The 25,658-nt window shown below is 35.5% G+C and overlaps 1 protein-coding gene across 24 annotated transcripts in view; it reads right to left on the bottom strand.

Annotated features, from left to right (window-relative positions):
* The window catches only part of PPFIA2 (PTPRF interacting protein alpha 2), a 450,745-nt gene that overhangs the window by 53,993 nt on the left and 371,094 nt on the right, over window positions 1-25,658 (bottom strand). For all 24 annotated transcript variants that reach the window (XM_070507223.1, XM_070507232.1, XM_070507235.1 and 21 more), the window contains 3 exons: window positions 22,972-23,102; window positions 21,029-21,183; window positions 9,829-9,922 (listed from right to left, as the gene is read on the bottom strand). In XM_070507223.1, coding sequence (XP_070363324.1) covers window positions 9,829-9,922; window positions 21,029-21,183; window positions 22,972-23,102 — 380 coding nt within the window. The remainder of the gene's footprint in view (window positions 1-9,828; window positions 9,923-21,028; window positions 21,184-22,971; window positions 23,103-25,658) is intronic.

The following is a 25,658-nucleotide window of genomic DNA, read 5'->3' as shown; positions in this document are numbered from 1 at the left end:
AGAAGCTTGTTTCATGAATGGCTAATTTTAAATAACTATAGGAAGAAACCACATCTTCAAAGACTTTATGAAAAAGACAATACAGAGGTAATATAAGAACTTATATTTGTGGAAACAAATGTGGAGAATTCTTTCTGGAGTAAGATGTCAGCATTTATTTAAATGCACCCTAATTACTGAATTTTTTTCTTTTAAAAAAGGAACTAAATTATCCTTGTTATTTGACACTGACTTTGTAAGTTTTACTGGAATGAATGATGTCAGATTGATTCAAGTACACATTTAAATTTCTTACATGCCTTATTTATTAGTGATCATTACTATTCTTACATCTAACTTTGAAATATTATATAGGGCTCATTATAGCAGAAAAAAAGCAATTTTACAACATGGCTGCATCTTGTGCTTTGAAACTACCTCCCCCTCACCGTCTTGAAAGGGTGTTTGGTTTAAATATATTTGTTGATTATTTTGAAGGAACAGATAGAGTTGGATAAGAAGCTAATTCTCCAGGGGAAAAAGTATGCTACTCTTTTCAGAGTATAAAGAGAGAGAGGGATTTTTTTTGACTTCCTATGTAGACCATTTAAAATTAGATAGGGTATTCAAGGTCCAGCTGAGAGCCTAGACTACACACTCCTTACATCATGGCCTTAGCATCCTAAGATCCTAAGTAATTCAGAGGAAAACTGTGCTCAGGAGAGCTGAGCTTTTATATACCACGGTGCCTGGAAACCCATGTTTTCTCATGTGTGGAAGGAAATAGCAATTTCTACCTCAAAGACTTGTGAAAATTAAAAGAGATAATATGTGTAAAATGTGTAGAATAGTGCCTAGCATATTTAACTGCCTGGTGTGATTATTAGTTATTGATCACATATAAAATAATTATTCTCATCACTATACAAAAGACGTGGAGGAAAAAGAAACAGGATATATATGCAAAAGGAGATAGGAATAATTATAAACAAGAAATAGATACTAAGTCTACTAAGACCACAGCATGCTAGATGGGAAGTAGGGAGAGATAAAACTGGTGAGATAAACAGGGATCAGATATCACAGGGATTTCTGGACTATATACAGGCATTTGGAATTTGTCCGAGCAACGTGAGAGAATAATTGAGGGCTTTCAGACATGTGATTTAGGTCGATCTCTTTAGCTGAAGTGTGAAGAGTGGATTGCAGGAAGACAAGACTAGAAGTATGGAAATTATTTTAGTATGATGGCCTGAGAAAGGAAAGAAGGAAATCAATTCATTTGAGAGAGTTTAAAGAGATAATATACACAGTGATAGTATAGGGAGGTGATAGTGCCGGTATAGGGAGGTGATAGTGATAGTAAAGGGAGGTGCACAGAGGAAGAATAAAGACAAAGAAGAATGAGGGCAAAGATGAAGCCCAGTTTTCTGGTTGGTCCTCAGGGTAGAAGTCACTGCCTCAGTTCCTGTTCCATTTTCTTAGGTTTTCTTCTTCACCGTAGAGTTCTTTCCCTCCTCAGCTTCTATTCAAGCGTTCAATTTTTCAGGACATAAATTTCGAGTACTTAATATGTCAGACACTGCAATGCTTAAAAAGCCGAGGTTCTCTTGAGTCCAGTTCTCTGAATTATATAGAGAATCATAGAATCCCAGGGCAGGGACAATTTAAAGAGCACGTAATACGATCTCTCAGCTGAAATTCGAATCCCCCATGTAATTATCCTACCACATACCCATGCTTGGCACGTCTATATTGGGCAGAATCCTGAGGAACAGCTCTTTCTAGGTGGTCCATTCTTTCTTCCCAGATTGGTGATTGTTAACAGTTCTCACTCAGACTCAGCTCAAATTTACCTGTAATGACCTCTAACTTTTGGCCCAAGATCTTATCATGAAGCCATAAAGAACAAGTCTAATTGCTCTTTCTTTTGTCAGCGTCTGGATCTTTGTTCTCTACACGCCACACATTCCTAATTATTTCTAGTACTCCTTGAAGACACAGTTTGGTATCACCTTGCTACACTGGTCATGTGTCTCAGAACAATGCTGGTTTGAATACATCTGCTTCAAGTATATTTCCCAGAAATTAACTCAATATGCAGTAACGATCTGGTCAGTGCATAGAAGTTTGCCTCTATCAATTGCTTTTACAGATATTGAAAACCACTAATTTCCTTGTCAGGCATTGCTAATTTGCCTTTTTTGCAGAAACATTTTTCTTAGGAGTTGCAGTTAAAATTATATATACCCTCTTATACCCAAGAATCGGTAAGTATAGTCACGAAGTTGGATACAGAATTATATAAATTCCCCTATTAAACTCCTCTTGTTAGATTTAGATCTCTCTGTAACGGTCTTCCTTAAACAGAATAATTTATCTAAAAACTTAATTGTGCCTCTGGCTTCACTCTTCCACAAATCAGATAGTTTCATTTAAATCACTTGTAAAAGTGTTGAGCCTGCCACCTTTTGTTTCATTCAGTCACTATCAGTTCATTTGTTCAGTCCCTTTGATTACAGTGGTCTCATCAGCTATAACTCCATTCTGTTAGTCTCATTCCAATATTATGTATAGAAGTATCAGCAGTAAGTAAATTAAATACCTTGCTGAACTTAAGAAATTATATTTCCATAGTATTTTTCCTCATCTACATGTCTAGAAAATCTTTGAAAAAGTTAAGGGTTTATTCTTTAAAAAGTCTATTTATTCTTGGTTATTAATAATCCCCTTTTTATTGCACAAAAGTAATCTAATAAATGTTGTACATTTATTTTGGAAACTAACAGTGAGCTGACCAGTCTTTAGCTTGGAACAACTTTTAAGTAAGAACATTAGGTGGCTTTAGGCTTGTGGCACTTTTCTCACTCTGTTCAAAGACCAGTGGCTTAAAGAAGTGATCACGGCCCCAGAAATGCTTAAGTGCAATAATCTGTTTTCATGTCTGTCTTCTGCAAGCTCTTTGAAGAATGGAACTGTATAATTCGAATGTCAGTTGTTTCTAACACAGTTCTTGAGACATAATAGACATTAAATGAATGAGTAAAAAGTTATCATTTGCATGTTCCCTTAATCTAGCATTTATCTCAATCCGGACAAATGATATGGATTTATTTAGAAAAAGAGGTCATTCTTCTAGTACATGTAACTGTCTTAGGTTTTAATTTTCCATTACTACTTCTTATTTTACTTTTTCCATGTCAAATATTTGTCTCCTGGGCAGAAAATACAGAGACTGTATAGGGCTTGTGTTCTACTTACTCTGTAGTCTGCTAACATTGCGCCCTTGGCTCACAGCAGCGGTCCTGTTCCTTCTACGTTCTTTTCCTTCCACCAAATCGATCAAATACATCTGAACGCACTTGGATGTCCCTTGGCTTTATTTTTCCCAACAAATTTCAATGCATTTTGGCCTTTAGTCTTTGGATGTTATTATTTTTTAGCTTCAAGAATTCTTACAATTGTCTACAGTTGGAGCTAAGCAGGACTATCCATAATCAGAAGGCAAGCTGACGAGCTAATGAGCTATATCCAGCGCAGCGCAGGCAGAGAAGACATACTGCTGGAGTTCCAAGTAGGAAATTAGTACAGATTTTCCCAGAGAAATATTGAGAACGTTGGGTTTAGGCTCTGAAATATTTGACCTCGTCAGGTCATTTTCAGTTGGTGCTCAGAGTGTTTTCCTGTAGCCATGTCTGTACTAAATGAACCCTTGACTAGAACTAATTGATCCAAGTGAAAATATTTGTTCCACACTAGGCCAATCAGATGCTTTCACCCAGGAATTTAAAATTCAGAATGGGGTGAAATAGAAAATATGAGTTCTTGACAACACCCTAGAGAAATACTTCAAAATCTCTTATTGTTGAAATTTCAGAGTTGTCCCGGCTCTGTTGTTTCTGCAATCTCTGAGATACTCTACTGTGACTCCCCTTTTTGTTTTATCTAGCCAGAATCAGTTCCTACAGCGCGCTTACAAAATAGATTTTTGTGGGGGAAGAAAAGACATTTAGCTTCCATATATATAGCATAACTTAAATGGGAAATATTCAAAGCTTCTAACGCATGTCTCACAAATTAACCTCTGGAACACAACTCATTTATAAGTTTAATTTGGCACATAGGCACTTAATAAATATTTATTAAATGGAAGAATGTTGTAGAATGTGATACCTTTAATTATGAATATTTTTAGTGACATTTATTTTGCTTAGAGATATGCAAACGCTGAACCTTCCAAATGCCAAAGATTAAAAATGCGGAGTCTCAAAGCACATTAAAGATTATGCACTGAAGGAGACCCTTAGGATTGCAATGGAAATAAATTAACTAAATCTATGGAGCTTCACTTTTATGTCTTTGAAGTTCTAACATAAAGATCCGTTGGTAGTGATTAACTGTGACTGCCATGCTCCAAGGATAGAACTGCTTCTCTGGGGGAGGCTGCTGATAGCTGAGTCGGAATGTTAATTTCATTTTAATGATGTTGAAAAATTGATTTCAAATATGAAATCCATATTCACTCAGCAATGATACACATTCAGGAGAACATAGCAAATTTTAACATATAATATATTACCTGTATTGTAACTAAAGATTGAAAGTGATGTTAGTCAGTATATTAATATTCATATGGTATCTTTCAATTTAAGTCTCAAGATACAGAAGATTTCAGCATGCATAATATTTTAATAAAAAATTATACAGTGTTAAAAATGCAGGAGTGAAATATTTAGCAGATAAAAACAAGATAAAGATTTCAGATTTTATATTTCTGGAGATACGTAGCCATTCACTAGGTATTTGGTCAATTTTAAAATGTTCACTGACTATCAAAGACTGTTGTGAGAATTAGACAGGTATATTTCTACTGAAACACGCAATTTTTTCTTTTATCACATAAGTCTCTGTAAAAATAAGCTTCTGGAATCAAAGTTGAGCCTGGAACTGAAAATCCTTTAGGTCAATACAGGTAAGACAGTCCAATCTAACATGTCTGCAGACTAAAAGTATAAATAGAAAAATGAAACAAAATATATTTGAGTAGAAACATACTTGTGACATTTATGAACCCCATAGGAAAGGGAAAAATCTTAAAAATTTCAGAAAGAGAGAGAGAGAAATAATAAAAAAGAAACCCTAAAAAAGTGAAAATCAATTGACATTAGACATAACTGGAAGCCAGAAGAGCAATATCTTCAAAGTTCTGAGGGAAAATTACTGTAAACCAGCAGTTTTACACTTTTAGCAATTATCATTTAATTTTAGGTGTAAACTGTATTCTCAGGGCTCAAGGACTCTGGAAGGCTGCCATGCACCCTATCATTACATTTCCAGAGACGATGATTTGGGAAATCAGCAGTTAATTATATTTCAGGGAAAAAAAGCTAAGAAATCTGATGAGATAGTAATGCAAATATATTTTAGATTAATACTTTGAAAACTCTTCTTTAGGCAAAGATCCTAATGACATAAAATTTCTTTTCCTTCCTTATGAGTTCAGGTCCTTGATTCTAGAGTAACCTGTTTATAGAAACATAACATTGTAGATGCTGGGTTTTTTTTCCTTGCTGAGGAAGATTAGCCCTGAGCTAAACTCTGTTGCCAATCTTCCTCTACTTTATATGTGGGTCACCACCACAGCATGGTTGATGAGTGGTGTAGGTCTACACCTGGGATCTGAACCCAGGAACCCAGGCTGCCAAAGCAAAGTGTGCTAAACTTAACCACTAGGCCATGGGCCCAGGCCCTGTAGATGCCGTTTTTAAGAAGAGGTGAAGCTTATATTTGTGTACCTCAGAAGCCTGAGACTATCCAGCTTCTTCTGAGTCAAATAAGTTTATCTAATTTTGGGGTTCAGATTTTAGGAAACCCCTTTTTGGCCAAATACCTTAGTCATATTCTAACAGCTCTATTGGCCACAAAGCTGGCATTTTGATCTCTAATTTGTCTGAATCCTTTGTCTATCATCAAATAGATTCTAAACTTAGGCAAAAAACAGAGTTTTTATTTGTTGAGTCCTAAAATATCTGCATGTAGACTCTAAGTGAAATTTGAGGAGTTAAAGAACATTCCGAAATAGAGGTTTTTGACGGGCCAGAGCAAGTAAGTTTTTGACCTTACAATAGCTTCCATTATGCCATGCAGTTACTTTTTGTAGCTATGTGGTTGGCTTTACTTGGCCATCCTGAGCAAGTAGCTTTAGGTTAGCTTAAAACATTGGCTGGAGAGCTAAAAAAGAGAAATAAGTTTTTGAAGATCAGGGTGACAAGTATGAAAGAGAAGAGGTGAACTTCTCAGGTCTAGTTGCTTGTAATGTGAGTTTTAGAAATGGGAAAGATGTTTAGTTCATGTTAAACCAGAAAAGATGCTTGGAGACCAATGAAATCAAAGGATGATGGATAAGGTCTCAGAGAGTAGTGACACTCCAGAGGGAGCCCACACTGAGAAAACTACGGAGAGTCACAATTTTAACATGTAGACAGATATTGAGAACAGGAAGTGCCTCAATCCTTAAAGATTAGGAGAGGTATACCATGAAGCTACAGAAAAACTGGTCAAATTTTGATGAGGAAGACCAGAAAAATTAATGTGAAGTATTCGAAGAATTACTAGATGAGTTTCAGTTTGACACAATTATTGTAGGTATCAAGTCTATGTAAACCTCCTGGAGAAATTTATGGAATTGAAGCTTTGAAGGAAAGTACAGAAAGATAAGGCAAATTGAAGCAGTTGGGACAATAATAGATGGACTTGAGGCCTAGTTGCACTGATGGACAATAGCATCTGCGTGAAAATACCCAATGCAGAAAGGTAAAGGTTGACAAGATTTTCTGGAACAGTGGATGTTCTAGCAGATTCAGGATTCTTGATTTCCTTTTTCTCATCCTACGACAATAGCTGGAAATGTAAGCAAAACAAATGCTGCACCAGAAAGCAAAACAAAAGTGGAATAAATTAGGAAGACAGATCTAGTAAGATGTTCTAATCTATGTAGTTTAATTTGCTGATGGTAAGCGTAGCTCAAATTAGACTTTTGTTTGAGATTGCCAACATTATAAATTTCTGAACTTCACAAGAATTTGGAAAGTCTTGAACGAACGCTGCTCTCTGAAACTATCTTCCCCATATGGTTTTTAAAAATATGTTGTAACTAACTTCTTTAGAGAAGATTTCTCCCAGCTAAATTTAAATTCACAGATTGTCAACTGTAGATACCTGATATCTTAGTGAAGTTGAAAACGATATTTTTCTCCAGTTCTGTTTGTTCTCACAGAGAGTAACCGGTCTCTGATATGAATTTTGGGACAGGGAACGTAGGTCTAAGTTAAGTACGTTGTACTAGAAACATCATTTTGGTTGGTCAGTGGATAGAATGTAGAAAACAACTAGCAGGAGACCACAGTCATTGCAACTATACATGTACAACTTATAGTGTTCTACATTCTGAAAGAAGTTGCTCCGTTTTTGTTTTTGTTTATTTTTTCAATAAAATCTGCTTGAATTTTTTTTCCATCTTGAAAGAAGTCCAGTAACCATGAAATCTGAACACATAAAACAGTATGATTCCTTGAAGCACTTAAAGAGGATATAATGTCTTTTAAAAAAAGAAAATTGGAATTGTTTAAATAAAATTTTAAATACTTTAAAAAATTCAAGAACTAGTAGTCAACGTTTAATAATAATTAATGATAAGATCTGATAGAAATAAAGTCTGAAACTATGTAATTTAAAAGTAATTTATCGTGTCTGTCTTATAAAACTCATTACATGAAGACACTTCACTTTTTGGCAACCTAGAAATCAAGACACAATGTCATGCAAGCCCTGAATAAGTGGTAGTACTTATTTACTAAGTCTCGTGATTACTAATTGCATATTTTTGCTCCTAGAGTTCTTGCTATGGGATAGTCAACAATAAGAGAAATACTTCCATCCTTCCATTAGTTAACTCTATCTTGCCTTCTTGGATTCATTTTAACCCAAACACTATTACTCTATAGGAAAAAGTTGTACAGAGAAATGTTAGCCTTTATTGTATTATAGAATATTCTTAATATTAAAGACAAGTATTCTGTTTAATACATCTTAAAATTATTTTGCTGAAACATACTGCAAAATAAAACACGAAAGTCAAGCTTAGTAAGATCTTCACACTAAGTCGAAAACTAAAATCAGTTTTTGACTGTGAGTGTACTTAGGATCTGAAAAATAATCCACAAAATTAATATTAAATCATTCTAATAGTGTATAAAATTAATAATAGCTAACCTTTAACTTTAAATATATTACTTAAAAATCATTTTATAATTGAAATGTTTAACTTTGGTAACTGTTAAAAAGGACATTTAACTTGGTCCCATAAACAACGAATGAATTGTGTGATGCACTTCCACAATATCAACCTTGTACGCAGTGTGACAGCTGGTCAGATCGCCATTAGTTGTAAACATTTCATTGTAGGAAAAATGAGAATTAAGGCTTAAGGGAAATGAAAAAAGTCCATTAACCACGTTGCGTTTGATTGCTCTTATTCTTTTAGACTTGAAGCAATTTTAAATAAATAAAATTAAAAGTCCTTTAGATTTGAAATAAGTTTTAAAGAACCTAACAAAGAGAAAATTTTTAGAAGATTTTTTCCCAATAAATAACCATACAATTGAATATAACATTCCTTAATAAGAATATATAAAATTAGGAGATTTCCAAGAGATTATGATAGTATTCAATTATATTTTTGAGTGATCAATAACGAAAGAAGAAATATTTACTAGCCTTGAACGTGACTCCACATTTAATTCTATTCAAGAAATAATGCTCCTAAGGCCACTTCCTTTTTCAGCACAGTATTTCCACTAAATTTGGATATATCAAAATGTAATAAGTAGAAAATTCCTGAGATAGTTAGGCTAGTGAGCTCTTCTATAACTTGTAAGTATATATTTCCTCCTTATTAGTAAACTTCTGCAAAGCAGGTGAGAAGGCAAAATATGATGTAAATTGATTAGACTGAATACTTTTAACCATGTGAGAATATCTGTTACCAAAATGCTGACCAGAGCAGTGACCATTCTTTCATAGGAAAGAAGGTAAACGTGAAAATTATAATCATACTGCAATAAATATTTGAGAAGGAGGAAAAGGAGTAGTTGACCAGTAGATTCTGGAATAAAGAGAAATTCTTTGGCTTTAAAGAACATATGCTAAAGGTGCTACTTCATCACTAAAAACGTTACTACGTACTTTAAAAATATGTTATTTATGGCCCCTCTTGCTTTCTAACAGCTGCTAAGACTCAACATTTGCCAATTTTGCAAGTCATTTAAATGCTGCATATTATATGTGAATGAAACGATACATTATCAGTTTCCTGACTGATGCAAAACAATCTGCCGGGAGTCTAAAATAAGTTTCTATTCAATCAGTCCGAGAAATGTTCTCCTTTTAAATACTCCATTTTAAGAGGAGAGGCTTTAACTGTCATGAGAGGAAACACAAAGTTGGATGGTGTACACTCTCATTTTCTCATCCCAATTCAGTATGGACTTTAACATCAAAGAAAATACTACATTATTGGTAAGGCTACATTTAAGTATTTTAAATATACTTGAGTTTTGGTCTCTTAGAGAAAATTCTTACTTCTACTACAGGCCAAAGATTTATATAGTCATTTCCAATTGTAGCCCATTAGAACCAGGAAACTCGAGCACAGAATGCTCTCGGGAACACCAGGACAATATTGCCTCAGTCTGCTGTTTTGTTTCCAACTGCTCTCTTTTTAATTCCCCACAAACAGTGATAAAGAGTAAATAAAAGTTAGAAAAAGGAGGAAAAAATCTCCAAACCTACTTTTTCTTCAGTCTTCTATCCTTCTCAGCTTGAGTTCCAAGTTTGCCTAAGCCCAGGGACTCCTGAGCGGCAGCTTCAGTCTCCATGAAGCCTCCTGTGAAGAAGGAACTATTCTATTAGGTTGGATACATTGTATCAGTTCTGAAATTAAGTTCTTAAATGCTTATTTGAGCAACTGTTTAGTAGCACATTTTCTTTTCTTTTTTTCAATTGTCTTTATATTTCCAACCCAACATGCATAAAAAGACATGGGTACATACATAGGCACTGAGAGAATGAAAAGAAAAAAAAGGTACCTATTGATATACCATTCAATCACATCTAGCAGCAACATAACACATGTGGCCTGTGCGGTGACAAGTAGTTGAATATAAAATCTGCAAGCCTTGAGGTCTATTTTTAAATTTTTCTTATGGAAAATAACAGCAAATACCTATGTAGTGTGTGATTTATTTTCAACATGAAACATTTGAAATATATCATATAGAATGGGATAAACAACAGCCCAAAGAGTAGAAACTCAGGGAGATATTTGTCTCCAATTCCAAGTTGAGAGAATGGAGAGGCATTTGCTGACTTCTAAAACATTTTCCTATCTGGGTTCTGGAACCCTCTTCTGCTCACCTGACTGACTCCGAAATCCTTCAGTGTAGACCTTACTTACAAAACTCTGCATATTCTGGCAGATTTGTTTTGTAAATTTCATAATAATACCTGGAAAAAACTCTAAGTCTTTCTTGAAAAGACCCTGGCAAGAATTGTTTTTATTCAGTTTTATTGGCTTGGGAATATATACAATGTATATCACCTTGGAATGAAAGGAGGAAGAAAGAAAAGTATGTTGGGCATCAAACAAAGAATTAGACCTTTTATAGTGCGATCATCTAATTCAAGATCCCTAAACATATAATTAATTCATAAATTATCTGTTGTAGTTGAAAAATGAGAACTTAATCCCGGGATCTGTTTTCTCTTTGGCATTTACTATACGTAAAAAACATGAAGTCAAAGTTAATGAAAAATACCCACTATTTTTAACAGGGTTAAGGGATATTTTTCAATGGAAGGGATTTCAACTCCAGTTAAGCTTAAGATAGGTAGAAAGACTTAAGCTAATACTAAGTCTTACAGAGACTACACACGAAATTTCACCAATATATCAGTAAATATATATTACTGAACTATCAAAGACAATTTTTACTCTTCTGTTATCGTAATGGACATTTCCTTACTTAACATTTGCAGGTCTTGACCAGGTTATGGTTTCTCTATCAGAACGAAATATCTTATCAAAGCACAAGAGACAAATTTTGTTACTGTTTTTCATAATTTATTTTGGAAAAAATTATAATACTTGACATTATTAATTCTGGAGCATTGATATAAATAAGTTAAACTCATAGACTCAAAACTCTGCTACTGAACTGGATAATGATAAGAAAGTCCTCTTTGTTGAAAACATGTTGATTGCTATCTATCTAGATCTTATTCAGAGATTCAGAGTTTGGGGACTGAAATTTACTTTATTCAGTTATGCACATGTGAAATTAATATGTAAAGAAATTTTTAATTATGGCAGATTGTCATTGTTCATGTCATTATAAAAGTTATCCACTAGCTGAGTAAAGTACTCTTGGGGATCATTTTTAAATGTGGGATTTTCCGTTATGCACAGTGAGTGAATATTTTCATTTTATTTTTCTCATCAGTATACTTGTCTTCCTGTACATCCATAAATCATTATTCACAACCTGCACTTAACAATAAAATTGTTCTGTTGAAGTGTAAATGGAAATGAATGATTCACTTAAAAGTTACAAAATTCTTGATCAGCCCAGATGCGAACAGAGAGATTAATGAGGTAGACACATTGGATAAAGAATGAGACATTGCCAACCACCACTTGGTTGGGTGAATCAGGCTTTTTATTCTTCTGAACAAAGAAGAATATCTAAATTATGATTTAAATTTTTTCAAGAATCCAATATTTTAATTAGAGAAAAAAGAACATTTTTTTCAAAAATGAAAGCTCTGGAAGAGAAACAAAGAAATCACTAGAAGAATTTTGTGAATCAAAACTACACCCAGAAAAAACAATTTGCTTCTCATTAGTTAAATTATAAAAATAAAAAGCATGAGGACCTTGGAAATACTTGAGTACTTCAAAATCAAATAGCCTTTGAATAGAGGATTTAATAAAGAATTGTGGCCATATTCTGTTTGAAAATGCCAATAGAAAATAACACTGGGGCTGGCCTCATGGCATAATGGTTAAGTTCGGTGAGCTTCGCTTTGGAGGCCCAAGTTCACAGGTTCAGATCCAGGACGTGGATATACGCCACTCACCAGCCATGCTGTGGTGGTGAGCTACATATAAAGTGGAGGAAGATAGGCATAGATATTAGCTCAGGGCTAATCTTCCTCAGCAAAAATAAAAGAAAAGAACACTTATGGCCATAGTAGGTAAAATTATTTTTAAGCATCACATGTAGGAAAATACCCTTAAGCAGGATCAAAAGTCCAATTATGTGCATTTTTTCAGCTCTAACAATTAAAACATTTCTAGATGAGAAGAACGTTCTTTCATACAATTGATCCAGCTGCCGCAGAAATCCCAGGTTCATCTTTCCACATACCTGTTAACCAGTTAATTGGTGAGAGTAATCTCAGCCAAACCCGTTTGTGAGCTCTTTTACTCTGGATGGTTATCTAAGTCTGGTGAGAGCATGCCCCATGGTTTTCCAGGCATCAGGGGGCTCCTAGGTCCGTGTGGACTTTAGGAGCATTTATTCATCTATACCAATATTTTATTCTCTAGTCACATGTGGCTATTGAGCACTTGAAATGTGCTGTCTAAATTAAGTGTTATAAGCACAAAATATGCATAGGATTTTGAAATCTTAGTACAAAAAAATATAAGATATCTAATTAATAATTTTATATGGATTACATGTTGACATGATAATGTTTTTAGATCAGTTTAAATAAAATAAATTATTAAAATTAATCTCACCTGTCTCTTTTTACTTTTCTTAATGTGACTACTAGAAAATTAAAAATTACATATGTGACTCACATCATATTTTTGTGGGGCAGTGCTATATACTAGTGGTTCTCAACTGGAGAAAGTACCTATTCCCAGAGGGAATGTAAATATTTGTGTATTTACTGGAGGGAGGGGAGCACATTTTTAGATGACAATGACTGTGAAGTGCAACTGATATTTACTAGGGGACAAGAATTCTAAACATCCCTTGATGAGTAGAGAACCCTGTAGTTCCCCCCGACTTTTTTTTGCTGAAGAAGATTTGCCCTGAGTTAACATCCACTGCCAATCTTCCTCTTTTTGTATGTGAGCCACCGCCAAAGCATGGCCACTGACTGACAAGTGCTGTAGATCTGCACTCAGGAACTGAACCTGGGCTGCCGAAGTAGAGTGTGCTGAACTTAACCACTAGGCCACCGTGGCTGGCCCTAGTTTGTCCGTCTTAAAATTGAAAGAGTGCCTCTGATGAGAAACACAGGCCTGTGAAAGCTGGGGGTTACTAGCTCTCCAGCAGCTCCATTAGGAATGTGGACAGAGCATCACTAACTCCACCCATCTCATGGTATAAGGTGCTCAGGCACAGAAGGCTTGAGTCCCATGATTCCGTGGATGCTCAGGTAAGAAACTGCTTATCCCCTTATCAGTGGCCCTCTAGCGGTTGCACTTGCAAAAGCCCGTGCTAAAATCCCTGCTCTCAGTGAAGTTCTGGGCTATTTATCACTCAGGCACACACACTTTTGTGAGGTCATCGAGGACTTGGAAGTGTTGAGACAGGACCACTCCTACGGTCTGCGGGTCCCAGTCAAGCATTTTTTTTCCCATCCCCTTTTTATACAAACATTTTGAGTAACCCCAAATCAACGGGGCAACAATCTAGTGGTTTCATCCCACAGGAGGAGAAAGTGATTCACTTGTCAGAGCACTCTCCTGGAACTGGGGTCAGGCCACTGGCCCAGAACTCCATAAGTGCGAGTTTCTGGGCTCCCCAGGGTATCTGGTCGACCCCAAGGAAGGCAATAGAGAGTCAGGGAACATGCTGAAGAGGAGAAACAGGGACCCAGGTCCACACAGTTTGGTTGGGTAAGGTACCCTGCCTAGATAGCACTCCCTCCCTGGCTGGTCCTAGGGTCTGAAAAATAAGAGAAAATTCAATGCTTCTAGCAACTGGACCCACACAGGTCAAGGTCTCGGCTGAGGGTGCCCTGCCCAGATGGCACTGCCAGCCCTAGCTGCCCAAGGCACCAGAGGGAAGGTCTTAGAGCATTTCAAGGAAAGTACAGCAAAGTGTGAGGCTTACTAAGATCCAGGCTGAGGAGCTTAAGGAATCCTCATGTGCCCAGACCTATGCGGGGTACTGAGTAGAGATATCCGTTCATTTAGATTGTGAAGGCAATTATCTCTGTTTTGCCTGGGGTTTAGATTCAATTCAGAATAATTTATTTCATGTTGGCCCTTGACGTACAAGTCTGTAGGAATTTCTGGCCAAAACCCACATTGCAGTCTCTGCCTCTCCATTTGTCCAGCAGAGGGCTCTGTCATTGTACAAAAAGGAAGCTCTTACTCCAGAGAGATCAAGACTGTAATCTGCTGCTGATAGCAGCTTCGTCTTTCTTTCATTTGACCTCCCTTCAGTATTAATCCATACCACTCATTTCGTATGTAAACACGCTTCAATTTATAAACAGTTACTGAGTGGTTTCATGTCTGTTAGTCTGTTAGATCTCTGCAGGCTGTCCCCAGGTGCAGTGCCTGGCTCACAAAGAGTGTGAAATAAATGCATTCACAAGGGAAGCTAAATACTGCTTTCTTCAAAGAAAGGCCCTTTCACCATGAAGAGCGTGCGTCATCTCTAATTGACAATTTGTGGAATTTATATCTGTTGGTCCCATAAGATCCAGGAACAATCTAAGTTTTTGAGTAAAGGCCAGCACAGCCACTCAAATTTTATGTGTGAAAAGGTGCTTGCTAAACAATGCTGGTGCATGTTGATGCTGTTTTTTGTCACTGTGAAATTGTTTTCTTCATTATGCTGATTATAGTAGGTCAATGAGTTCAGACAATTATAATAAAATCTGGTTGATGATCATAAAGGAAAGGGAACTTCAATTTAGCAGGCAAAAATTCTCCGTGAAATATATTGCTTCTCAAGTGCACTTAAAGAAAATTTGTGAAAGTAGCTTTTATTTTTTTTACTCAATAATATATGCATTTTATATGTCTGGGGAGATATATATATATATATATATATATAATTTTATATAATTGGGGATTCTGCCTCTTCAAATGTAATATATTTTTCTCTTTTTACTGTTTTTTCACAGCTTTGCTGTACTTGGTTCTATCTGATCAATTCTCCATTCTTGAAAATCTCTTTTTCTTTGACTTCTGCTCCTTCTGCTGCATTGCCTGTCAATGGCCTATTTTTTTCATCCTTACCGTTCGTTGTTAACATCATCTGGGCTGGTCACATGTATTCTCTTCATTTTTCTTTATAGCCATTAGGGCTCTTTGAAGACCTGGGAGGACCAGTGTCTATTAACGTGGCATACCTTTATTGACTAATATATTGACTTTAGAGTCACATTAAACTTCTAAATTTTTCGTATAAAAAAATGCTTCCAAGAGCTATATGTTTAGAGAGGGATATTTTGGACCCTCCATATCTCAGTTTTGGGGATAGTTTTTATAAATAACACGAATTTTTTCATTTGTGATTCCTCTCCATATCAGTAATCCATAAATCTGCACTGTTGAAATGTTCATGTGCAAGTGATTGGGTGATGTATTGACCAACGACAGAATGAGTCTGAATCATGCCACTGGAAACTTTATCGAAGGTGGCATCACTCCACTCATTAGCACTGTTAGTAGAGGATTATTCAACCAGTTATAAATCCACCCAAGTCTTCCATCACTCAGGCCCCATTTTGACATCTTGTCCACAGGGATGTCATGAGTCACAGCTTGTCCACTGCCCTTCCTGTTCTGTTACTGAGTAACTTTGTCAAAGTAACAAGCGAGTGTTGCCTGACATGCCTATATTTAACACAGTTTAATTTGGTTTGCTTCAAAATAGGTTAATGCCTTCAGACAAAATTAAAAGTCAAGCCAGTCAAGATTCCAATTATTGATGCATAATCATGGACCTTGGGGTTCAGAGCCCTTGTCTCCTAGCTGTCCTGATAGGACAGACAATGTATCACGTAAAATTTTTCTGGGCCAGAAATACACTGAAGTTTTTGTTTTGTTTTAAATAAAAGTTTGAATATGTTTATGGACTATCCATCTTAAAAAATGGAAGTTCCTCAATGCCATCAGCTACGTTTTAGCCATTTTCCTAAAGTCCATGATTGGTACTCTGCGTTCAACAGTGGCTGTGCTTATTCACTCAAAGTGTGAAGAAATACATGAATTTAGATTATCTGTTTTGTTTTTTTTCCTCAAAATCTCTACCCTCTTGGGCTTCAATGCCCTCTTGTTAATGCTTTTTTTTGGGAGAAATCTTTCTCTTCAAGTAAGCAGATAGAGGCAAAAATGAGAGTTTTTGAATAGTTCCACCTATCTGTATATTCTGTTCACATAAGGTAAACCTTCACTTTACTTATTTTCTTTAAATTTTAAAACTACTAAACAAAAGTAATAATAAGGATTTCATAATTCCCCTTTGGGGAAGTTTTTCCAATTATCAGTTTATTTTGACAAGTGGCTTTCCTGACACTATTCTTACGTGTCTATGCTATTTACTTATATCTATTATTTGTTATAGATACAACTTTGCACCAAACTCTTCCTGTTTTTTTTTCTTTTTTGAGGAAGATTAGCACTGAGTTAACATCTGCTGCCAATCCTCCTCTTTTCGTTGAGGAAGACTGGCCCTGAGCTAACATTCGTGACCATCTTCCTCTACTTTATATGTGGGACGCCTGCCACAGCATGGCTTGCCAAGCGGTGCCATGTCCGCACCCCAGATCCGAACCAGCCAACCCTGGGCTTCCGAAGTGGAATGTGCGAACTTAACTGCTGTGCAACCAGGCCGGCCCCAGTACCAAACTCTTTTAAAATCTGTTTTTAGAAGGATGTCTCCTATTTCAGATATACAGCTTCTTAAGTTCACATCATTGTAAAAATTATGAGTGTGTTACCTCCTCTTGAATTGCTTTGATAATATCTAACCTTCCTTGTCCTAACCAATCTTCTATGTTGGTTAAGATTGAACTTGTTTCTAGAAGTTTGTGTGGAAGTCAGGCTGTGGTAGGTTGTAAAGTGATTGACAGATGAGGAAGTAAAAATAGCAGTTGTGGAAAACTCACTTAAGCTTGGATCTTAAGAGTAAGGGAAAGATGAGTCAATATTTAGGCAAGATGGCAGGATCAAGTGATGACTTTTAAAATATAGATTAGATATGAGCGTGTTTAAATATTAATGGAAATATCAGGGATGCATTGTATCTGGATGCATGAATCAGCAGGGGAAAGGCTGTGGTCACTGGGCTACTAAGTCTTAAAAGGATGCTATTACATCCTGGATCTATGCTCCAGGAGATCAGCAGAAGTCTTTATCAGCCCTGCTGTCTCCATGCCCCTCAATGAAATTATCAAACCTATTTCTGAATCTTTTCATCTTGGGACTTGTAGCATAGAAAGAGAGTGAATGAAAAAATGAAAAAAAAAGAGAGAGAGAGAACGAGAAACTAAAGTCAGATTCCCAAGTCTGCTAGAAGGCAGTTCATCTGCCAGGACACTCTCCTCAAATTCATTGCGACCTTCAAGTAGACTTGGTGCATATAAATGTTTTATCTTTCCTGAATAGTACTTAAAAATTGAATTTAAATGCTTTTAATGGAAGAACAATGTTCATTGATTCATTCGAGTCTACGTCACTCCTGTTATTTTCTACCCTGCACATCACTTGAAGTACCTTCAAGTAGATATTTTAGTTCGCAAATCCTGCTGCTACATTATGGGCAATAATACTTTGAACAAGAACTGTCAAACCCTCTGATAAGAGTAGAATGAATTTTCTATAAGAAATCTGAAAACTTGAAACCTCCTATTACTACCCAACTTTTGTCTGTGCTACTACTGTGACTTGACTGAATAATCACCAACCATTTGGAAAACATGCTGTAATAGATTTCTGGAATAAAATAATTTTGTTTGGTTTCTGTTAGCTTTATGCAAATCCTTTTCCAAATATTGTTTCCTTTGAGTTCTGGGGTTTCCACATTTATATTGCCTCTGCTAGTAAAATATTTGTAAAAATAGATAATATGTATATTGAGTTTGATTCTCCATAGTTAGGGGTTATGAATGTAGTCATATCTACTGACCTGTCATCTGAAGTTTACCTTATTACCTAGCTTTTCAGATGGTCATATAAGGCAAACAACACCCCCTTACCACTATTCTCCTCTGTGAATCACTAAGAATTCCTCTCTTGTTGTTTATCCTTCCTGATGGAACCAAGCGAACATCTTCATAGTTTTATTTAGACCATTTTCTTTTTCCACACCATATTTCATTTAAAGGCATTTAGCATAGCTACTCTCAGGTTAACTTATGTTTCTCTGTCCTTATGTGCTAAACTCTTCAACTAAGAGTTCTAAATAGTAGGACATGGCCCAAAATTTCAAATTTGGTTCTTTGACACCATCATCTCAGTACCATCTTACTTTCCATGCCATCCTATCTTATTTCCTCTCTCTATTTTTACTAGTAGAAGAAATAACATTGTCAGTGTTCCTGTGTCTGAATTTCCCAGATCAAGATATCAAAATCATAATCACTAGAGATGTTATCCTAGTTTCTTCTGATGCATGTGTCATTAGCATGGGGTGGCAGACCCTGGGTTTGATAAGTTTTCATGATCTTTACCTCACAACCTGGATATACCTTCCAGGACAAATGGATATGAGTCCAGGCATATGAGTCCATATCCTTCAACTAAAGTACCAGTTGTCTCATGCACAATTTTCTTCTGGTACCAATATGGTTTCCTGAAATGTATTTATGTCTATATTTTCTTCATATTTCTTCAAGTCTTATTTCCAATAAACATCTTTTTTTCTTGGATTATCTAGGTTTGATTCAACCTCAATGTAGCTTCTATGCAGCTTCAGAGGTATAGATTTCTGTCTTTGACTTCCTCATCATCATCGCAGTCCTGACCATGCTGATGACTCAGCTTTGTTTATCCTCTATCTCTGTTGTTTTGTGGAGTAAAACAAAATTGCTCATGGTTCTGAAATCTTCCCAAGTCTATGATGTGATCCCAAATAACTATTGCTGGGTTCTAACTTGGATGAAGTTCATAAGAATATAATTGTAATTAATTCTGTTCTCATCTGTTCTGACATAGAGACACAGTCATTGAAAATGGATAGGAAAGGCTACGTTTCTAGAAGGCGTATAGTTTTCTAGATTTTAAATTGTATCTAGGATACTCCAATTTTGACGGCCTATTATTAGCGAAATTCCTAATGATTTAGTAATTCTTCATCAAAGTTAAATATAAAATAAAAGTAGGATAATCTAAGTGAAAAGACAATTAAGCACATTTTAAAAGGGAAAAGTAAATTATAGAGCCTAAGATGAACATGTATGTTGAAATAGGAAAAAATAAAATGATTACTATGTCATTAAAATAAATATTTTAAAATAACTATCCACACTATTGTGAATTACACTATAATATACTGGAAATGAGAAATAATTTGGTAAGAATATAAACAGTTGTCAAATAAAATAAAACAAATTTTAAAACAACATTTTGGTTTATACATTTTATATCCAAAAAATAACCATCTTCCTGCTTCTTTTCTTGTGCAATACTATTTTCTATAGCCTAAGGGGTTCCTCTCCTGAGAAACAGAAATGCAAAGAGGATTTAATTCTCCTGCTGAATAGCACTTAATCACACAGCTAGCTACACATCAGTTTCCCATGGCTTCTGATGCTTTGTGTGGGTTTCACACTGTGGAAGTCGACAAAGCCATGTTTGAATAATACTACAGCCCTAAATCTGCAAACATAAATATTATTCTCAGAAATCCTTTTGGTGCCAGGGCAGGAAACTAACCCTGGGGGTTGGGGCATGACCTGTGAATAGTCATTCCTTTATTTGAGAAACCAAAGGAGGTGCTATGAAATTCTGGTATCACTCTGTTCAGCAATTACCATTGGAAGTAGGAGCTAAATCCTTTCTTGGTAATTTAACTCTAGTTCTCAGGTAAATAGAAGAAGAGGGAAAAAAAAGATGCAATCACGAATAACCAAGATGATTAAAAGATATTTCAGAATAAGAAATAAATATATAGAAAGGCAACAACAAAAAAATCAAGTGTATATATCATCATTTCAGGGAACACATTTTACATATTCTTTTTGCTTCAGACAAGTTTATATATAGATACGTGTCTCCATCTATTAAACTATGTTTATGTATTTACCTAGGGTCATTTCAAATGTACTGATCTATATTTTATTCAATTAATCATTAATAATAATTAACAATCTCTAGCACCCTATTCCTTCCTCCATTCCCCACCTACATGCTGTAGAGGCTGTAGCAGAAAGCTGTGATAGTTTTAAACAAAGTAACCCTGTCTTTTACATTTTATGTTCTATGTATCATAATCCTTTATTGTGACTTAAAAAATTCTTTCAGATTTTTTGTAAGCGTCTCAATTTTTTTCAACAGAAAAGCTTTAAATTTGCTGAGTTAAGCGTTTATACACATGGATACAAGATACTCAGTGATTTTAAGCTGGTTTTGAAACTTTGGCACTAGGATGAATACCTCAGTTCTGCGAATTACTAAGACATTGTTTACTCATCAATAAATAAAGATGACAGTAATAAAACTTGCCTCAGAGGGTCCTTGAGTCCATCACAGTTAGCATTAAACATATTCTAGCTATTGTTATTTACAGAGAAATGACAAGGACTGAAAGTTTTACAAATAGTCTTCCCTTGTGACTTGTGTCAAGCATTACTCAGCTAAATTGGATTTACAAAGCTGATTAACATAAAAAGTTTGTCAAGTAGGAAAAAGAAGAAATGAAAAGATGAGAAATGAAATGAAATGTAAAATCAATAGACACTCAGAAGTGACTAAAGTGAGCGGCAGTGGAAAGTCAAGTGCACGCCTACTTACGGAGCTGTCCAAGTCGAGCTTTCTCTTTTTTACCAAACAATCGCCCTATTGAAGACTTGATTCCTTTTTTCTTGGGGGCTTTGTGAAGAGAGTCTTGGCTGCTGTTGGCACTGCCAAGCCCGAGGCTTTCTGGCTCAAGGGAGGCAGATAAACTACTGCAAAACACAAAAGAGGACAAACTGCTAGTTTTGGTGCAACATCCCCAAGGTACACAAGGCTTGTTTCCTTTGTGAAGGCACACAAGAGGGAACAAGTAGACTTTGAATGTTGATGTTTCCCTTTCTTCCCACGTTTATTCTTAAGCACATTGAAGAGTGGTTTCCTCAGCCAATGGGCCCTTAGCCTCCAAATTTTCTCTAGAAAAATTTCTTTTGGTTCCAAATTATTTTTTCCCTTATTTTTTGTATAATCTCAAACTAATCAATAAACATAGATTGGCTTATTAACTGCCTGTTAACCGATCTATTGTTTAGCACTTGACCATTTACCTATTTCTTTCTTGGAGCTTGTTTTTGTAATCTTAAACGTCATGACCTATGATAAGACAGTTAAATATAACCAATAGCGAAATTTAAGGTGCTATTGTAGCCCCTGGTTTTATGGGATTTTCCTCCAGCCTTCTTTCTCTCTCTCAGTTTTAGAGCCTAATTCATCTAGTCTTAAGTCGTCTGGGTGGTATTTAACAGCAACAGATCACGTACCCTAGTGATCACTGGATATGTTTTCTTCTAGCTCTCAGGTATTCTTTTAGGTACATTATAAGGTGAAAGGATTTTCAAGCAGTTTGTCTCGGCTCTATTCCTGATCAATATTTGACACTGTATTAATCGGAGAGGTTCAATAGATGTTTCTATCATTTTTTCCTACAACTGTTAATTTGACAATAATATAATGAATTATTTAACTTTACTTATTCATCCTAATTAATCTAGGTTCACACTCTCTAAACTCCAAAGCAATAGCTTTTCATATGTTACAATATAATTCACTCTCTTTTTTGAAAGTGGAGGAAGTATGTATTTCGAAGCTGGAGTAACTGTGTTTGTTTTCCACATTAGAAGTGAAAAGTAAACAAAATATGAAGAACAAAATGCCTGACAGCACAAAAAGCTCTGTTTTCAGATATACATAAACCATTTAGAAGATAGAGTCTTACTTAAAGTATTAATCACTAAGTCATCACATTTTGTTGTATGGATTATGTGTCCAGAGATGCTGCAATTGGTAAGAGCTGCAAGTGATAAGAAAGGACACACTCTTAAGATGTAAATTGCATGCTTAGATTTATTTACATCAGTATTATAGAGATCTGCTTGCAAATTTTTATGCAGATGGAAAGGACAGTATGAAGAGTCACTATGACAAATGGGATATTCTCCCCACGTAAACTTACCTTTTCTTTTAAAATTTTGGCAAATTTGCTTTTTTTCGTTTCTAAGAACTTTCTGCCTGAGGAGCTGTTCTAGCGGGCAGCACAAGCACCCATACGGTCATGTACATACCTGTCTGCTGAAAGTATGTGAGGCGCAATTATGGACTTTTCAGACCTTAATCACTTTTACACTATAAGCCAAATTGATAGTCTTGTCCTAGGATCCCTTCAGCTTTTTGTTACTTTCTTAGTACATCCTTTCTCTAGCCTGACTCTATTTTAATAAGAAATATAGGCCAAAAATAGAAGAGCTCTTCTTATCAACACTGGCTAATAACAAGATTGCAAATATACAGTTAATTTTAAAACTAAAAATATTCTCAGAATGGAAATTTTGGTTTTTTCACAAATGATATTGGGGAGAGAGAGCAGGACAATGCCCCAACAAAGAATTCTAGCGCTAATCAAATTTTTTGTATAAATTTTTAAGCAGTCTATTTCACAACATTGAAAGGGAGAGGGATATTTTCGGAAGGGGAGCATAGAACCTGCAGTGTGCTGAGAGTCATACCTTCGGGCATCATTGTGGTACGAAGAAGGGAGCGTGTGAGTCATCCTGATAGCTCTAGGGGTAGGGGGAGGAGAAGTTTCACATTTAATTGTTGCTTTATCCTCCCGACCATCTTCTTCCACCACTGCAATCTAGAATCAAAAACAATACATTCAGATGATCTCCTTCTAATTTTCAAATGAAACTGATGGAAGTGGAGAATCATTAAAGCAAAGCTATTCGAGTAATTCTAATACAAAAACAATACAAAGAGACTTGGGGCATATAGGTCTTACACGTACAAATTCACATTATTAACGAGTATGACTATCATAACTATTTAAAAGTGAAGACATTCCAGTTAAAAAAAATGGACCTACTACACAAAAATATTACTTAAAGTTAATAAACACTATAGACCAATACCCAGGGACTATGAAAAAGCTATCCTGGAATCCATTTCAATATATCCAGAAGTAAATGCTTTCCAGAAAGTTATTCAACGTATATTTGAATTAATTCAATAAAAAAAGATTATGCATAGTCAGGTTATCATAACATGGACGTCTTTCAAGAGGGAGATTTTTGAACTAAGAAGAAATGTTGGCAAAATACACCTTTATCAGATAAAGTGCTTTAGATCAGGCTAATGAAATGTGTTCCAGGATGTTTAAAAAACAAGTTGCAGTTTATAAGGAAAAAAACTTTACTTTTTAAAGTGAGAATAATAAAAGTTAAGAACATAATTCTTGCAAATTGTTTCATTTCACTACCTCTCATGGGAAAATTGAAAAAAGCATACAGAACAACCCAAGAAGATGAGATGAAAGGAATTTCTTTAAAGAATTTATTTCAGAATCTAGAACAATTCAGGGATACCATAAATTTTGTCAGAGATACTATATAAGACTTTTCAAGAGTCAAGTTAATTGTTGAGAGTTTTTTTTACAACAATGATGCATTTTTTAAAATACCATCATTGTGCATTAAAATACATACACAGAGAGAGAAAGATTGTGGAAGGCAAAACTAAAAGACATATGGCTCTGGAAGTTCTGATGGAAAAAAAGTTCCTCAATATGGTTACAGCAAAAATGTTAAAGCTGTGTTCTCATCTTGTATCTATGCAACATCTTGCTTGTTTATACATTAAGCTATTATGCATAAATGTGTTCATATATGACAAAGACCTCATGCATTGGAGAAACTTAATAAAACTGTCTGGGCTCTTGTCATCCAAGCCAGCGTTACTTTTAACAGTTTAGGGAGGCATCTTAATAGGATTTCCTCTCTCCATTTCGACTAGCCTACGGCCACCAGAAGAATCTTTTTCAAGAACTACTTTCAGCATAATGTCAATATTATGGCAAATCCTTTCTAAACTCACATCTCTCTAAACTCATGAAGTGTGTTTCCAAACTCTTCCTCATATGTATTTACATCTTCACAGTTCCATGATCTAACCATGGTTGTTTTCCATGACTATTTCTGCTAGGCTTGACCATTTCTACTTCCAGATTTTTTTTCCTGAAACCCCCTCTTAGAAAATACCCTCCTCTCTCCACACTGCCAGTCAAACTATGCCAACTCAAATATCAGCCTCTGAAAATGTCATACAAAAACCATTCTCTGAATAACCCTTAGAGCTCATACAACAGACACAAAGTGGAGGAGAAAGGCTTTACAATCAGAGATGGATTTGAATCCTGGTTTCTCTTATTTGTTGAATGACATGTGCCAACGACTTACCTACTCTAAGATTAAGTTTCCTCATCAATAAAATGGAAGTGATAATACTTATTTTAATGTGTTTTTCTGAAGTGGAAATGAGATCATGTGTGTAACTTCTTACTCTGACATACAGCAATTTTTAGTTTATGGTCCTCTTCCCATGACCTACCTTTATACCAATCATCTCTTTACTCCCTCAATTCCCTGAGGCTGCATTTCTGGACAGAATCTTCTTTTGTGACTGCTTTTTCTTATACCTACTGAATTTCTTTTATATTACCCATTCAGATTTCTTCCTAAATTCCCAGTATAGTCGTTTTAAGTGGTGGAGAAAGTCAAAGACAAATAATAAGAACATCATGCATGGTTAATTTGACACTTGAGAACTAACTGGTAGTATCAAGGAAAAGGTGCTATAGGAAGAGAGATGAAAAAGAAAAAGAAAATTCTTTCCCCAGAAAAAGAAAAAGAAAATTCTTTCAACCTAAGCCATGTAAGCATAATATAGATTCCCTTAATTAAAAAAAGTTCTCTGGTTCCAGAATTGTTTAGGCATAGACTGACTACTACACCAAGAGGATGCTGAAAAATATTTATGCCCTGGATAGTAGGTTGAATCTTTGAAATCTTTCCTATGTGATATCCTGTGAGTCTGACCTCTGCTGTTAGTTATCTAACAAGATGTCATTTTGTGTCAAAACTGAAGTCCACTTTGTTACCCATATCCAATATTTATTCTATTGATGTCATACCAAACAGGAAAGCAGTATATTAACTATATTTTCACATTTTCTGTATTCTTGATGCTCCATCATCTGGGGCCATGCTGACCCAGGATAGAATGCCCTCCAGGAGTTCGCTAATTCTTAGAGAAAGCAAAACACTTCCCTGGAGGGCACCTTCCATATGCTAACTGACCAATCTAGACCAGTACCCCAAACCATCTTTTCTATTTGACTCTTGTACCCTAGGAGGCA

This window comes from Equus asinus, chromosome 4 (assembly GCF_041296235.1).
Source record: "Equus asinus isolate D_3611 breed Donkey chromosome 4, EquAss-T2T_v2, whole genome shotgun sequence".
NCBI lineage: Eukaryota > Metazoa > Chordata > Mammalia > Perissodactyla > Equidae > Equus > Equus asinus.
The sequence above is the reverse complement of the archived record's forward strand: the minus strand, read 5'-3'. Positions and strand labels throughout refer to the sequence as shown.